This window comes from Alligator sinensis, unplaced genomic scaffold (genome assembly GCF_000455745.1).
Source record: "Alligator sinensis unplaced genomic scaffold, ASM45574v1 scaffold874_1, whole genome shotgun sequence".
In the NCBI taxonomy this organism is placed as follows: Eukaryota; Metazoa; Chordata; order Crocodylia; family Alligatoridae; genus Alligator; species Alligator sinensis.
In genome coordinates, this window is record NW_005842302.1 from 349,747 (window position 1) to 366,458 (window position 16,712).

Genomic DNA, 16,712 nt, shown 5'->3' on the forward strand with positions numbered 1-16,712 from the left:
CCCCCCCCCCCCCCCCCCGCCCCTGCAGTGCAGAGCCTCCATAGCAGGAGGCGAAACTGAAACAGTCAAACAATTTCATCAAAAGGCAAGAAAAACACTCAGCCTGAAAGACAAACACTACATCAAGGCAGAAGCTGCCTTGCTCCAAACTGCATATTCTCCCTGGAACCCACCAGGTCTGCAGGGGGTTGAGGCAGAGAACATCTAGCAAAGCCCAGCAGAAACCTGCACTTAGCCAGATTCACATGGGGTAGATTATTTCTACTTGATAGCAAACACGGCTGGGTAAAATGTGACAGAGCTGGAGGTTTAGAGCCATTTCTGGCCCAAATTCACCCACCACCCTTGATGTCCGTAATTCTCAATTCCATTCAGGTTCTTGCCCATCACTGTTGTAACCAATTCTTAATACTGCCCAGTCTGCAGATCCTGTGCCCTTTGATGGAATATGACAGATGAATCATGGGGGGAGGGCATAATACAGCTATGTCTCTGATAGGACCAAACGATCACATGGGTAGCCCCACTGTGAGCTCCAAGATAGCCAAACTGCGAGATAATTTCATCTAGTCTGCAAAGTGGAGCTGCTGCTGGGAGATTGTTTCATCTGATATGAAGTAGCAAATAAACTCTCTCAACCCAGGGCTCTGGAGGGGAGATGCCCCATGATGGGGAAGAAGATGGCACTGCAGGATGCGAGGGCAATCAGACATGCTGGCATCCCCCAGGAAGAGGCCAAAGCAAAATCAGATTCATCATACCTCTGACTCAACCCCATGTGGCATCCTGCAGCAGGGATGAGCCATTTCTCCTACCCCTGAACCTGGCTGCTAGAAACAGAAAGCAAATACCTGCAAGCTGGATATATGCAGCTGTAAACACAGATCGTGGCTCAGGAGCTCAAATACTGGGAAGCGGGATATGGGAGAAAGGAAGGCATTATACTGGGAGGAGGGGGAGAACAGAAGTGTGTGCAGGGGGGCAGAGCTCTGAAGGCCTCCCAGTGACCTCCTGTTCTGTGGTGGGAGGCCTAGGGTTTCCCTGCATGCTCTGGCCATGGTGCTGAAGAGCCCTGGTTCTATCACAGGGGCAAAGAGAGGAAGCTTCTGCTGGTAAGAGGCTCAGGCACCAGACTGCCAACCCACGGACCAGCAAGAGGCGTGCACTTTAGCATGCCCGGTTCATTTAAAGTATAAAGGAGATGCAACAACCCCGTCAGGTGCCCTAAGCTGGTGCCCCAGGGATATGCGGAGACCCAGTGTAAACGTAATAAGGTGCGTGTCAGCATGCCTGATTGCCAGCTGTTCTAGTGCAAATAGGCAGACAAGGTTCTCTGGGTAAATCCAATATCTTTTATTAGACCACCAACACAGCTACAGCCCACACACCTAGTGCAAACACACACTTGTTTGTGGTAGCGTCTCCATGGGATCCAGCCTACTGCCGTATCTTATCTTGTGCTATTGCTGACAGGTTCTGTACTCCCGGCACGCATGCGTCACCAGAGTAACAACAGAGACCATCCCACTCCAGGCTCCTCATGACAACATAAAGCTGAAGCTGGTGCCGACGGGTTAATAAGCATTCCACACAATCTCCCAGCTCCAGCATAATTCACCGCACAGCTCTTAACATATATAAACAGGGGGCCTTTTTTTGGTGGGGAACAAAAACTACAATTTTATCATAAAATTTTATAATTCTAATAAAACACACCACTGCCTAAGTTATGGCATATTAAATTCTTGCCTAGCCACACACAAGGCAGGAATTAATGCCCCATCATTCACACCCTGTCATGTCTTATTGCTCAAATAACATATGATTGGAATGTTACTCTTTCACAGGGATGGTGTTCACTGTCGTCTGCCAGGAGAAGACGGTCATGTTGTTAGTGAGGCAGCATCCTTGAGATGCAATAACCTAGCTCAGGTTATTGCTGAAACTACCTGCCATTTGCCATGGAAAATACAACTATCACTTGTCCTGTCCTACATGCTATCAAAAGGTTTTCACAAGTTTTTGCAATAGCCAATTAACTACCCCACTGTGTTCTTTGGAGATTTCTGCCCCAACAGGGCTAAGCAGAGGCTGCTTCTGGAGTGTTCCCATTCCCCACGGGACAAGGAGCCTCTAAATAATTTCTGACCCTTGCATCCCACAAACTTCAAGGGAAAGATTTCCAAGAACCAGGTCCTTCCACATTTCTCTCTGCTCTCTTTCTTTTGGGAGGTTCAGTGGCAATTACCCAATGCAAATGTGGCTCTGGATCAGGGATGCCAGGAAAGGCACATCCAAGATCGGCCTCCTGCCCCTAACAACATCTCCCACAGGCAAATTCAATCATGACAAGGCATGCATCAGGCCATGACAACAATGCAGGGCATGCCACATGGAACGAAATGATGGAATGACCGTGGCCCCAAATCCATATTAATTTTCCTGTATCCCAAACCTGGAAGCAGAGTCATAAGAGATGTGAGACCCTGACACTAGATTGGCTGGCAGGTCTAGTTTGCAATAAGGTGGCAGCCAAGGCAAAGGATTTGTATTTAAAATAAGGGTTGGGGAAGCAGAAGTGTTCCAGCAAAACATCTATCAGTGGTTTCAGGCATTTGCCAGCAAGATGATGGATCAAGTTCAAAATGGCAGCGTGGTATGAAATAAAAAGGAGCGAAGGGAGTGAGGAGCAAACACCGGCAAGACAGTGTCCCTGGAAGCATTGGTACTATATTTCAAAAAGCTGTAGAGCCAAGTGAAAGCATAAGCAAATGCCTAAGAGCTCAAACACTAAGCAGACAGCATAGGGAAAGCACCTGAATAGACTGGGAACATATCATTTACATCATTGTACAATTTTTCTTGTATTATGGTCCCACCCCAGACAGCAAAGGGCTCAGGAGACAGAGCTAGAAACAACCCTGTATCTCTCAACTCCCACTACACTGCATCAGACGCATGGTCACCAGGCCTCTCTGAATACCTGTAGAATACATCTGTCCTTCCATAGCCTTGCAACCCTACAAACACAGTCTAGTCTGATGCCACAAGCACCCATCTAAGGGCTTGCCTAGATCACAGCAGCAGTGGTTCTCAGGTACAATGGGACCAAGGATACACCCACCCACCCACCCAAGTCCACTGACACCTTCCAGAGATGGAATTCCACTGCTTAAGCTGCTACTGGTCTTGTCCCCAGTGCCACCTCAGCAGGGACTGCTGGAAACCACAGGCACAAGAGCAGGGATTGGGGATGAGCCCAAGGCAGCCCTTTTCTGGATCTGAAGTGCATCTGTGGATGAGGGTGGGCAGGATGCACTCAGCCCCCTTTCTCCCCTGGTCATATTTGGGATGGGGAGAGCTGGGGTCCCAAATGCTAATCCTTGCTCTACACTGGGAGGCCTTGGGCAAATCACTTCTCACTCGCTGTCTCTCAGGTCTTTATCTGTATCATGGGGCTAACGCTCCCCTGCCTACCTAACAGGAGGGCAGCCAAGACTAATGAATGTTTGTGCATTGCTTTGAACATGCAAGGCACTTATAAACATCTCTGACTGTCACCAGACTCAGACATTAGCCTTTGAACAAGGTTCAAATGGTTTAGATTTACGGCAGCCAGCCTAACACAAAAAGCCAAAGCCTTTGGTTTCTACGCAGACCAGGTCTCTCCTCTGGCCTTGTGAACAATGGCTGCTAAAATACACATCCTGCCGGTGCTGTTGTTCCAGATGAATGAGGAGATGCTTCAAATTGATTATCAGTCGTGTGAGGTAACGATTGGAAATAAACATGCCATCCACCCACCGCTGCTGATTAGCATATCAGCTAGGAACTGCACTACACTGACATGCAGGGGACAAAGCAGGTAGGGAAGCTCTGGGAGAGGGTTTATGGGAATCTAAGGGAACATTACTACTATTTATTACAGCTGTGCACAGCACGGGCACGCATGCCACTTTATAAAGGAATTAAATAGACCCAGAAAACCAAGCCTGCCCCGAGTCAATTAAGAGCTTGCTCCCAAGAGGTGCTGAGAACACAATCTTCTCCATCACATACATGCAAAATGAGAGGTGCCAAACACTGGCAGGATCAGACTTTTAATTAGAGAGAGACACACTAGCAAAGGATCATATACTCAGTGAAGGACAACTATGAGGGGGAGGAGAAGGATGGGGAGAACTGTTTTGCTACAGATGCACTGCATCCTTTTTTTTTAAACAATATTTTGTTGTTTGTTCAAATGTTAATATACTATAATTAAGGCTGGAAGAAAACGACTGTCAGGAGCGTAGGTTGCAGCTGGAAGACTTAACTGAAGAACAAAATATGGAGGAGGCATCTGGAAAAGGGAGAGTAAAGCCGTATGATATTTTGAATCAGGGAAGAAGTTCCTAGCTCCCAGAAGGGCCAGGAAGAACAAGGAAAGAGTTAAGCTAAAAAAAAGTACCCTGGCTCCTTTAACAACACACCTGGGATCACTCACCAGGGAGCAAAGGCAAATGACCTTGAAACCACAGTTGAAAGTTAACAGGATTATTTTTGCAATGATTTGAAGTCAAATGCATTATCTGTTTATTTATCTGTTTAGCCAGAATGAGCTCATGGAATCAAATAGGACAAAGTGGTTTAAACGGTAACACACATGCACGCTATGCCAAGGGACATGAGCAGCGAGGGTCAATTGTCTGCAGTCCTTGAAGATGTGCGAGAAGGGTGCTTGGAGCGTGCAAGTGCTTTCAAAGATCATCAATAAGAAGCATGCAGTGTTGACTCAGCAGCCCTCATCTACCCCAGATACCTTACAATCTACAGCAGTGGTTCTCACCCTGCTTAGACTCAAGCAAAACACCCCTTTCCAGACTCGAGGTATCACACAGAAAAGGCCAGCTCTTAAATTTTCATTCGTTTCTTGATGACAGAAAAATAATAGAGCAATTCTGCTGCTCAAAATGCTCAGGAAGACACAACATGACAATGTTTTTCACACTGTAGACCCTTATTTGAACTTTCTGGTGCATCCAAACGAGTGAGTACATGGGGTTTTTGGCACTGCAGATATGTCCATGGCACTGCAAAACACACACACTGCACATACAGGTGTTTGCTGCACTGCTAATTTGCAGTGCTGTGGGGTTTCAAAAAAACCTGCACCAGAAAAAATGGGGTGGTGCACAGCCGCAAAACCAGAGCCTAGCCAGTCAGAGCCATGCTCCAGCTGCTGGCCAGTCTCTGCACACCCAGATTGCCACTGCTGGAGCCCAAGGAGGCCCCCCAGAACCCCAGGTAAGGCTTCTGACCCCAGGGGCTGGCCCTAGCCTCCATTACCCAACCTGGGGCAACTTGCCACATGCCACAGGATACATGCAGGGGCATTCCCTAGGGGCAACTAGCAGTGGCACAAATATGTGCCACTGCTACTTGTCCCTGAGGAATGCACACTCTCACTCATGGGGATGTGCCCTCTGAGCCTATCTTTTGAATTGCATGTAGGAATTTGCATACCTAACAGTGGTAATATTGTGTGGTATCCTTAATGGTATCTCTTGGCACCCTGGTTGAGAATCACTGGTCTACACTCCTGGTCCACATTCCTCCTTTCATCCAGTATCCAGAAACACTAGCACACAAAAACAAGTAGCCTAGTTCATCTAGGGCATGAATGTACAGCTCATCGGGTACTCCACATTGATTGCCCATGCACATGATCTTATCCCGGTTGAGGGAGAGAAACTACCTCCTGCTTAGCTCCAATGAGCAGTTACCCCATAGTAGCTGATGCCAGGTAAATTCACACCCTCACTTACCTCCTGGTGACTTCTCCGTGCGTGTGCTTGTACTTTGACACTGTAACCTTCCTCCAGGATATTCCAATCCAATGCTTCTTTTTCCCCACCACACACCCATTCCCCCTTATCTATTCCCTCATTCTGGAGTGTGGTTGCCTGTGGGGTAGAAAGCAGTTTCTCCCTGACACCATGCAGTGAGTCTAGAGAGCAGTCCAGCTAAGACCCAGAGATGGCATTTCAGGTAAGCAGAATGCGTATCCCCAGACCAGAATTTGGCTGTGACTCTAGGGCCAAGCCCTCGCACCCTGCAGTGACTGGCTGGGGAGGACTCAAATTAATCATGTCATAGGAGCTGACAGTGAAACGGGGCTGGCAGATCATCTGCTCCATCCTCTGACTGGGCAAGACAGATCCTTACACAACAAGTGGCCTGAGAGGCCTATCTCGTCTCTAATGGCTGCACGCCTGTCCTCTTCAACCCCCATCTACATCAGCAAAGACATGACAGATACAACAGCAAGGCTAAAATCTCTGATGGAATACCAGGCAGGCAGCCCACATACACCATGCTCAAAAACCAATCTATCATAGGCAGCACAAATCTCCCTCCCCACAGACAGGAGTCACTGCAGTCTCCATTTGCTTCATAGTAGCTGACCAGGCAGCAGTTTGTATAAAGGCTTCAAGCCCCACTCTGGTTTTATCAGAGGTCTCTATCTTTCAGGTTGGCAGAAAACTGGCAGGAGGGTAGGTGACAGCTTTATCAAAGCACGGCTGACAGAGAACTCTGCGACGGGAACAGCGCCGCGGCAGGCCCGTGATCCCATTTAGAGAGCACGTAAGCCTCCAGAAGGCAGACTGGGGGGAAAACAGCCAGAGAATGCAGATGGAAACAACAATTATTAATATTCTAAATGGAATTCTGACTACTTAAGCTTTATTTAAGAGTGCGCCTGACTATAATTACGGGGCCTTAATTTGTTTTCTTTACTACACAATAAATAAGGTGCGCGCGATTACCCTCTGCAAATGCAAGCAAGCGCCTACCAATTGGCTGACCGAGTGTCAGCGATTCAAGAAAGTGTTTAGAAACAACCGCAGTCAATTTAGCAGCAGAGCTGACAGTGGAGGATGGGGATAGAGGATACCAAGCAATAAGGAGGTACTATGGGGTGGCTGAAAGGACTAATGGACCAGTTCTTTATACCTCCAAGCCCAGTGTCAGCCAATCCAAAGGGCACTGAGGGATCCGGGGGACACTGTCATGCCTCCTGCCCTGTGCCCAAAATGGAATTACCAACCCCCGTGGGAGGCTTAGGAACAGACATGGAATTACATTAACAGGTAAATCACATAGCTGTGTGTCTCCGCCAATCCTCTTCTGCAGCTTACATTTCAATTCCAGCCCTCACTCCCTACCCCATTCCCATTTGCCATTAGCAATAGGATTTTGCTTCTCTAGGCATCACAGGGGATTCTTGTTCTTTGTTTCTATGGTGTCCTTCACTTTTTAGGAGAATCTGGTGCTGGGGAAAAGGTGTCATACTGGCACCTCTGGGCACTGAAAGCCTATGTGTCTGGATCAGGTTAAGCAGGGGATGTCCCTACATACTGTACCACGCACTACACGTTTCCTTCCTGAACTGAAGCAAACTCCATTGAGTTTAGGAAATAAGCCTGGGCCTTTCAGCAGAAGCCCTCACATAGCAGGTCCCTTGGTACCATTGCAGCAATGGGTTTCACAATATATAACCTTGCCCATTGGGCTCAGACCCACCAAACTCATTTCACACGTTCACCTTTGCTGGGCTCTCCAGGACACACTCCACTAATCTGCTGCCAAGGCCACGCTGTTTTAGCAGGGTTGATCTCTCTCCCATGACGGGTGGGGGAGATGGAAGGCCTAAGGCTAGTCAACACTGAAAAACAACAGCCTCTCCCTCCTGTGTCTAACCTCTGCCACTCCGATGCAGGCAGTGAGGACAGGAAGGCCAGATGTTCCTTGGCAGCCAGATCTCTGTGTTTTTGCCACAGGGTTTTTTATTCTACAGGTTGTCTCTTACAGGAGAAAGGTCCAGTGAGGAGGCCTTTCCTGACCTCCTCAGCACCTTTCCCAGAGCCCTGGTGGAAAGAAGGTAGCAAATAGCAGCGGTTTCCCTTCCTTTCCTCAATATACAATCCTCACTTGCAGACCTTTCTATTCTGGGCACATATCTCAGCAAATGGGGAACCCCATTCCCTAGAAGCTGGCATGTCCATGACAGAAGCAGTGCACTTTCCAGCTGAGGGTGGGAAAACTGGCTGGTTTCATAGTTTCATAGTTGGTAGGGTTGGGAGGGACCTCAATATCATCGAGTCTGACCCCCTGCCCTGGGTCATACAGTCCCAGCCAGGTGACTGGCATCTCTGGGCATCTAATGCCAGGTGACTGGCATCTCTGCCCTTCTAGCAAGAGGCACTCCTTGCAGTCCTCCAGCTCTGACTGATAAACATCATCTCCCCATCCTCAATTAGCCTGGGCAGAGGCATGAATGCTGGACCCTTTGTCCCCTGTGTCTACTGCTCCTGCCATTACAATGACAAAAGAAAGCTAGATGCATGGGCTAAGATGGTCCAGACCGCAAAGGGAACTTCTGAAAAAACAAGTTTGCTTTCCACCTATATTCCCCAAATAACCTCCAGACTCAGTGACTGCACTTCCCAGAGATCCTTTACTAAAAGGCCTCGAGCCCACAGGCTGAGCTTGTACAGCTCACCGTAACCATAAATTCTCTCTGCACTTAAAACAGAATGGCTGTGAGGTTCACAAATGACCTTGTTATCTGGAGCTCTGTCTCCAAGCCTAGACCTGCTTGGATTCCCAAAAGAAGCCAGAACAGAGCAATCCTGGTGTTAGTTAAGATGGTATCAAAGACTGCCCCACAATGGGGCCAGCAGCCCTAATCCCTGCAGAATCTAGACTCAATTATGAGCCCTCCAGAGTCTTGGCAAAAATCTACTGGCCACAAACATGAACCAGATCCAGATCCAGGTCAGACCCAGGCCATCCCTATCCCACAGCTGATCAGCAGTTCCCAGCAGGCAGGCGCACACACATTGCATCAACTGCCATCACATTTGGGATGAATCCCCCTACCTTTGTTGGCAGCTGTAGTTATATCAAGAAGTGGCGGGGCCCTGAAAACCTACTTCTCCTCGCAACCAAAGATGAAGTAGAGACTATTTCTACTCTACTCTAAGTAGAGACTGAATCCATGCATCTCCACTCTGGGATGGTGTTTCCACAGTCAGTCACTTCTCTATGCGTTACACACATAACAAGCCCCTCTCCATGTTACACACATAACAAGCCCCTCTCCCTCTCCTCTCACACTTGCAGGGCTAATTTTAACCACCCAAAGGCAGATAAGATCCCCTATCAGGCAACACTTTGGAACCCCGCAGACTCCAAGTACTTAAGCATCCAAATGCTGCAGACCTCTCAATGGCCTCACCTTTCCTTTTTTACTCCTCAAAGGAAAAACTCATTCAGAACCATTATCTTAAATAAACCCTAACAAACCAGAGCACCTGCAATTAGAGCCGGAATAAGTGATCTGCTTGTGATTGCACAGCTGGGGTCTAAAGACTCGTAAGTGCATTGAGAAAGGGCCAGAAATAGAAGGCACTGGAAGGCAGCAAAGAAACCCAGGCTGCTTGACAGGTGGAAACCTCTCTCAAAGAGGCTGAGGGGAGAAAAAACATTACTTCACTGAGGAGCTGGGGTCAAGAATAACCATTCAAGCAAATAAAAGTTCACTGCATGAGTGCAGCTCTGTCCTGGAGTGCAGCACCTCTAGGACCTGAGTCCTCAGCAGCCCTGCCAGTGGCCCTGGAGCCTGACTGTAGGCCCCCCAGCTATTCCTCAGAAAAGACCTGGAGGAGTCCAGTGGCTCAGATGGGAAAATGATCCAGAGGCCTAGTGAAAAAAATTGTTAAAGGAAAAGAGGCAAGATCCCCAACGAAGCAGCAGCAGGGGAAGACCACCGCACTGCCAGCCCTGACTTGCATCCAGCTTCAGCAAAAGGAAGCCGCTCCTGTTGCTGGGGAATGAGACAGTATCCCTTGATCTTGCCAGCTACTGTACCCAGCGAGGGCAGCCCAAGACTATGAGCAGAGTGACATTTCCACTAATCCTTTTATCCCCAGCTTCTACGTGCGGCTGCTGCAAAAAATGTCAAGCCCCCAGCAGGCCGAGCTCCTTCCGAGGCAGCAGCTGGGAAGAAGAAGGAAGGCTGTCCTGCTGTGCTGGCACAAGTCTCTCAATGCGTCTCTGGAGGGGACTTTTGCAAGCCATCAGATGCTTGCAAGGCTGGTCCAGGGGCTATGGGGAAACCAAATGGGAAGCCTTGGGTGGGCCAGGTAATGGAGGGAGAGGGGACAGACATATGAGCATTCAGCATGAGACCAAATCCTGTTCCACTAGGGCCCAGACCCCTGCTCTGCCCTTATCTACCCCAGTCCTCTAACTCAGAAGACTCCCTGAGTTATCGCTAAAGCCACTTCTCTCTAGGACAGAGGCATTTAAAGGCTAAGATATCCTTTACATGAGACAGGGGTAAAGAGCACAGCATAAACACCTATGGCAGACTGCAGCATTGGGTGGTTTAATGATGCCCAAGTTAGTTGGCTTGCACAGCAGAAAGAGTCCAGTCAGGGCAGCATGGGGGTTTATGCAAACTAACTCACCTTGCTGTTCAGCAGTGTAGTACCCTGTTTTATGGCAGGGTAGCTGTCCCACACCGAGATGTCTGCCACTGCAGCTATGCTGCTTCTTGTACATTATCTCTACATTACCCTGCAGTCTGAAACACAGAAATACCCTTAGACAGGCAGTCCTAGGTCTGGGTTCCTCCCAGCACCATCCAAGGTTTCTTATTTTACGACCACAGCTCTGTACACTGCTAATTGCTGGAGCCAGGAGAGGTCTCCTTCTTGTTAGAGTGACTCAGAAGATAACCAGGGAGTCTATCCTGGATGTCAATCCCAGAGATGCCTCAGACAGAAAGCAGCTGTGAATGTCACACATGGAAAGGGCTCTACAGCAAGACGACTTGCCTGAGCACACACAACCAAAAGCACAGACTCATCTTTCATGGACTGGGAGCACAGCAGCCAGAAGAACAGAAATGTTGCCTTCTCTCAAAACATACACTACTTCCTTCTGAACCAGGCATACCCGGAGCATACAATAGCGCCCAGCATGTTAGTTTCCAAAATCCATTAGGATGTTAACTGAACAATACACTTACTTATCTGAGTGCCAGAAAGACAAGGAAAGAAATACATTAAAGGACATTATAAATCTTACCCAGCCCACACAGTAAACAAACCCGTATTTCATCATAACGCAAAAACCTTAACTCTGACATGATAAATGCTATTTTTTTTCCCCAGCGGTAATTACAAAAGCCTAAAAGGAAACCATTTTGAAAAAGAAACAATTATGTACACATTAATGACACAAACTGAGTAGCCTCAAATGCAGGTTCACATAGAAGCACAGAGAAGTAGGGCTAGAAGGGACCTCCAGAGGTCATCTAGTCCAACCCCCTGCCTGAGGCAGGATCAGCCCTATCCAAACCATCCCGTACAATCTATAATCTAAACTTGACATAAGTACTGTCAACCCTGACACAACACAAGACATAGCACCCTAACACACCACAGGTAAAGCAGAGGAACCACAGCAGCCAACACCTGCTTTGATAAAAGGTTATTAGCATACCCTCCTGGGTAGATCCCACTCCCCCCTGCTAAAGGAAGGCAAAACCCCCCACAGTCCTAAACCAATCCAACCATAGGCAAAAGTCCTTCCTGAACACAAATATAGTGATTGGTCTGAGCCTGAGAGAAGGGGCAAGACCCTTCGCAGCCAGGAACCTCTGGCTTTAAGTCTCTGTAGGAGCACTAGCATACTTCAGTCACAGTCCCCAGCCTTGGCTGTGTCCAACACACAATGCCTCTGAGGAAAGCTTAAACACCCTGACACAACATATGTAGTACCAAGCGGGAGGGAGATAGCAACCATCAAAACCCAGAAGTATGGGAAATACCCATAGTAGAACATAGACCTAGCCTTTCATAGTGATGGAGAGTCCACAACCTCCCCTGGCAGTCTACTCCACTGCCTCATTGTCTGAACACCAAAGAAGTTTTCCCTGATATCCAACCTAAATCTACTTTACTGCAACTTCAAGCCACTGGTTCATGTACAAACGCATACATGTATAACCTCATCAATTATATGCAGTATTACTCCGACAAAGCAGAAAACACTACTATTTGACCAAACAATTCAACAGTTGATTGATAAGTGCATTAAGTCATCATATTTCCATGAACTGGTATCTCTTACCGAAATAAAATAATAAAATTAAATAAAATATTTAGATGCTACAATCAAAATAGCTCAGACTACACATTAGAGGACTTCTAAGGTCAGAGTTAAGTATGGTATATCCTAATGGAATATGCACTTCTCTAAGCTCTATATAAGGTTTATGCTGTGGCACTGTAAAATTTTTGATGTCCTTAATTACTTATGACCATGATTTCTAAGTGCTTGGGTTCAGTAGATGGTCTGTTAAGCAAGTACTTTTGCTGTCACTTGGCAACTGTAACCGGTTTTCCAAGAGTAAGCTTTTTGTTTTTTGAGTTCACATCCCCTCTGTGCAGACATCAAGAGACAAATATACCCCACTGAGAAGGCTTCATTTATCTCCCTTTACCAGTAACATGCCCATGCTGACGGCAGCACATGCCTGTAAAGTTAAAAGGGTGAATATTTTTGGAAGTTATGACTGATTTTCATTGGAATGGCTGACAGCAGAAGACTCAAAGCAACTGCTCAACATACTGCTCTCCCCAGGCATGTGGACACAAGAGATCTAACCAATCAGTCCAGCTTTTACCTCCTGTCCCCACACCAGAGCTCAGGGGAGTCTTCTCTCATAACAATCACTCAGGCACATTATTTCAAATGTGTGATCTGTACATAGGCTGGGAATTCAGACTGCTGAACTCATCTACTTATTGTTCTGGAAAACAAAATACTGCAGCCCTTTATACAGAAAAGATAAAGGCTCCTGGGTTTGGAGGTTCCTTGGGACACCATCTAGCATGCTCAGAAGTTCCCAGGTTGGCGGGGCATTATAGAATGGCTTGCCTCTTTCCTATACCGACTGCAGAGTCGCAGGCCCTATCAACATCCCCAGAGAAGACTGAGGGGGGGTGGATTTGATAACAGTTTTCAAATACCTGAAGGGCAATTACAGAGAGGATGGAGATACACTATGGTCTGTGACAAGACAAGAAGGAATGGTCTTAAATTGCAGCAAGGGAAATTTAGGTTGGGCAGTAAGAACCTTTCACTATGGGGAGAGTTAAGCACTGGAACAAGCTACCCAAAGAGGATGTGCAATTTCCGTCCTTGGAAATTTTTAAGAGCAGATGAGACAAACACTTGAATGGTTGAATTGGCTGAATCAGGGATGATCCTTCCTTGAACAGGGGTTGGACTAGATCAGCAATTCTCAGTCTGTGGGTCACAACCCAGAAGTGGGTCACAAAAATATATGAAAGTGTAACAAGTAAATTTTAAAAATGGATCAAACTTTAGCAATCGATTCTCCCTTGAAGGAGGAAAATATGGGAAACCGTGGCTTTTCCCTTGCAGGCTTGCAAAGTTCCAGCCTGTGAGGGGCTGCTTAGGGCCCCCCTGCCCCACACACTGGGGGTCTGGGGGTGGAGGCAGTGGGTCAGGAGTGAGGGGCACTGGGTCAGGACTGGTCACTGATGTTTACAGATGGGTCCTGGTACAAAATAGGCTGAGAAGCACTGTACTCGATGACCTCAGGAGGTCACTTCCAGCCCAACTTTTCTATGATCCTAGGCTTCTATGTCCTGAACCTCCAGACAAACGCATCACAGGCCGGACCCACTCAGATGCCATTTTAACAAGTCAATAATTAGGAGCACAACTGTCAGCCACATGCCTGAAGCAAGGAAGGTAGATGTGTGTCTGCAAACCCCTATTTGTTAGAAGTTAACGAGCTGTGCGGGCTCAGGCTGTGTGCTGGGGCATGCTGCTGCCCCCATCCGCAGACCCCTGAACTCCACAGAAAGGCAAACCTCTACTGGCTGCCTCAGGGCTGCTAATGAAATGAGTGCTCATTAGAACTTCAATCAAACCCAGCCCTATTATGAGACCCCTTAATCTGTCAACTGCCCAGCAAGAAAGACCTGCTCAGAGTTTGCACTTTCTCCAACCCCCGTCAGCACCCTTGTCTCCTTTACTGGCTCCTTCACTGTTTTCTTCTCCCCATGCTCATTTACCTTTATTTATGGCACACTCCATCCCCTGCTTCTCCACACTTGCCCTCACTGGTCCACCCTGAGGAATAACAGGATTGGCGATAACCTTTCCAAAGAGATGCAACAGAACTGGAGTCAGGGGGTGACTACTCACATGTAGCGCAGATGAGGGTTCTTGGCAAACGCCCGTGGCTGGATATTTCGAAGTCCTGAGTTCTTGATTGTCCTGGAAGAGGATTTAAAAGGACAGTGATAGAGTAAAAGACTGAGGCTCACTGGGCTTTCAAAGCCCTTTGCTAAACTTAAGGAGGTGCCCATACAAATGAGTGACAGGCCGAGTGAGACAGCATCGGAGTGGATGCTTTGGGAGTCAGTGAGTATGGGGAGAGGAGGAAGCCTTAATCTCTCATTGCACATAACCTGGGTAAGGTTGCAAATCAAGAGGAACTGGGTTGCTTCTAATGCGATAAACTTTGCCCTATCCTAGAACAGGCAAAATGCAAGCCCCTGCTGTGCAGACTTTCCCCTCAGTCTCAAATGTTCAGCCCCTCTACTGTTGCGATCTTGGCCTTTTCCCCCAATAGCATGACCAATGTGTCTCAGTCTCAGACAGCAGTCTTCCCCGCTATTGAAGACCTGGCTTCCCACAACACATCTCTGCCAATGAGCCTCAAGCCACACCTGCAGCCTCCACATCCCTTGCTATTTCTGTTCCCTGAGTCCCTCAGGCCAACTGCTCTAGAGATGTGTGATGGGCATTTTTATCCACTGGGGAACCCCATGTATATTTTACTGAAGGAAAAATCCCTTTGCTTTGAGCACACAGGGAAAAACAAGCCTTTTCCTAGCAGGGAAAAGGACACTTGAGAAGGCTCCTCTTCCTCTGTCGCTCTGGAGAAGCTAAATCAGCACCACAGCCATGATTTATTAATATACTTTATGAACAGAAATACCTGGCTCCATTGCAGCTTTCCTACATTAAATGAGAACCAGCAACCCAGCATGCTTACACTGTGGATTTCCTAAATACACTACTAGCAGGGGTTCAGTTTACAGGATGCTCAGCAATATACTCTCTCCTTTCCTGGCCTGTGGTCAAATGGTAGCTAATGCAGGCTTCCCAGTGAAATAGGCCTGGACAGCTTCAACTTAACCCCTTGCGGATGCTGGGTGCATTATAAAACCATTGTCCGCTACAACATCATTCATCTCCTGCTTAAGAGAGGAGCAGGCAGCTTGAGGCACTGGAAGGGGATTTGAGAGAGCTGGGTTGTATTCCTGGATCTACCACACTTTCTGAGTCCCTGGCAAAGCACATCATTTCTGTGTACCTTGGTTTCCTGTCTGCAACATGGGGATTATAATACTTTTCTACCTCACCAGGGTACCATGCGGATACACACTCTAATGATTGTGAAGCACTTGGGTACTCTGGTGATGGGAGCCATGGAAGTACCTAAATAGTTAGAAATAGCTGGCGCTTTGCATCTTTGAGTATCTACAGAGCAGTGCATGGGCCCAGGACTAGAACAGCAGGGGGTGAGATAAGTCAGGATTAATATGAGCTGGCAGAGTTGTGGTGAGCTTCAAGCCTGCCTGATCAGGGAGCCAATGAGGGCTGAAAAGTATCCGAAGTTAAAAGTTGGGGTTCTTCATTCTGGGCTGTCTGGCAGTAAACTATTGTCCATAGCAGCCAGTCATTGAACATGCTCAAAATATCAAGGGGGCAGAGGTGCTAGGACAAAAGGAGCAGCACTTTCTTGCTGGAGCCTTCCAACCAGGCCAAAAATAGCTGCCTAGTCCCATCCCTCAGGCCTCCTTCTCACACACGTGGGTCATACTCACAGCCTCTGGAGTCCCGTGTACAGCTCCATGTCTACAGCATTCAGCGTCTGCAAGTTCTTCCAGTTTTCTATGTGTCTGTGAAGAGGAAGGAAAAGCTCAGCTCTTAGCAAACCAGGTCAAGATGGCCTGTTCCACACAGGTGACTCACTGCTTGACCCAGGCAGTGGACAGCAGCCAGAAAGCTGCCCCTCCATTAGACAGACCCACCCCCTTGCTCTGCCCTGAAAGGGAAAGGTGTGAGGATTAGACCCGGTTGCATCTTCTACCCCCATGCTCCCAAACTTATGTGGTTTCCATAACGCCAGGAAAATAAGCAATTTCTTGCATCACTTTTATTTCTGTTACTTGGATCCTTTACAGGTAAAACTATCTCCTTTGGTTTCCTTCCGCTCCCACCCTTAAATCTTTCACTAAGAAGCCAAGGAAGATATGCAGGGCTTAGCAGTTAATGTAGACCAGCTGGGAGGCCGACGTCCTGGCTTGTGTTCCTGACTCTGCCTCTGGGGCACAGTGCATCCTTGGGCAAGTTGATTCCCTGTTGCATCTCACTTGGCACATCAGTAAAACAGAAATCATGAGCAAAATCCTTGCAAAAAAAGCACTTGAGCCACGTTAAACTACTTGGTGGCTGAGCCCATGACAGCTAGTCATTTGATCCCTGCACCTGGTGCAAGAGAGAGGGACCGAGTCTTCCAGTCCAACTGGCCAGGCAGAGGGGATGCT

At 47.8% G+C, this 16,712-nt stretch overlaps 1 protein-coding gene across 5 annotated transcripts in view; it reads right to left on the reverse strand.

The window, feature by feature from the left end:
* NTRK3 (neurotrophic receptor tyrosine kinase 3) overlaps positions 1 to 16,712 on the reverse strand; it is a 296,675-nt gene that overhangs the window by 222,753 nt on the left and 57,210 nt on the right. For all 5 annotated transcript variants that reach the window (XM_006028277.3, XM_006028276.3, XM_025209688.1 and 2 more), the window contains exons 2-3: positions 15,990 to 16,064; positions 14,299 to 14,370 (exon numbers count right to left, since the gene is read on the reverse strand). In XM_006028277.3, the coding sequence (XP_006028339.1) occupies positions 14,299 to 14,370; positions 15,990 to 16,064 (147 nt within the window). The remainder of the gene's footprint in view (positions 1 to 14,298; positions 14,371 to 15,989; positions 16,065 to 16,712) is intronic.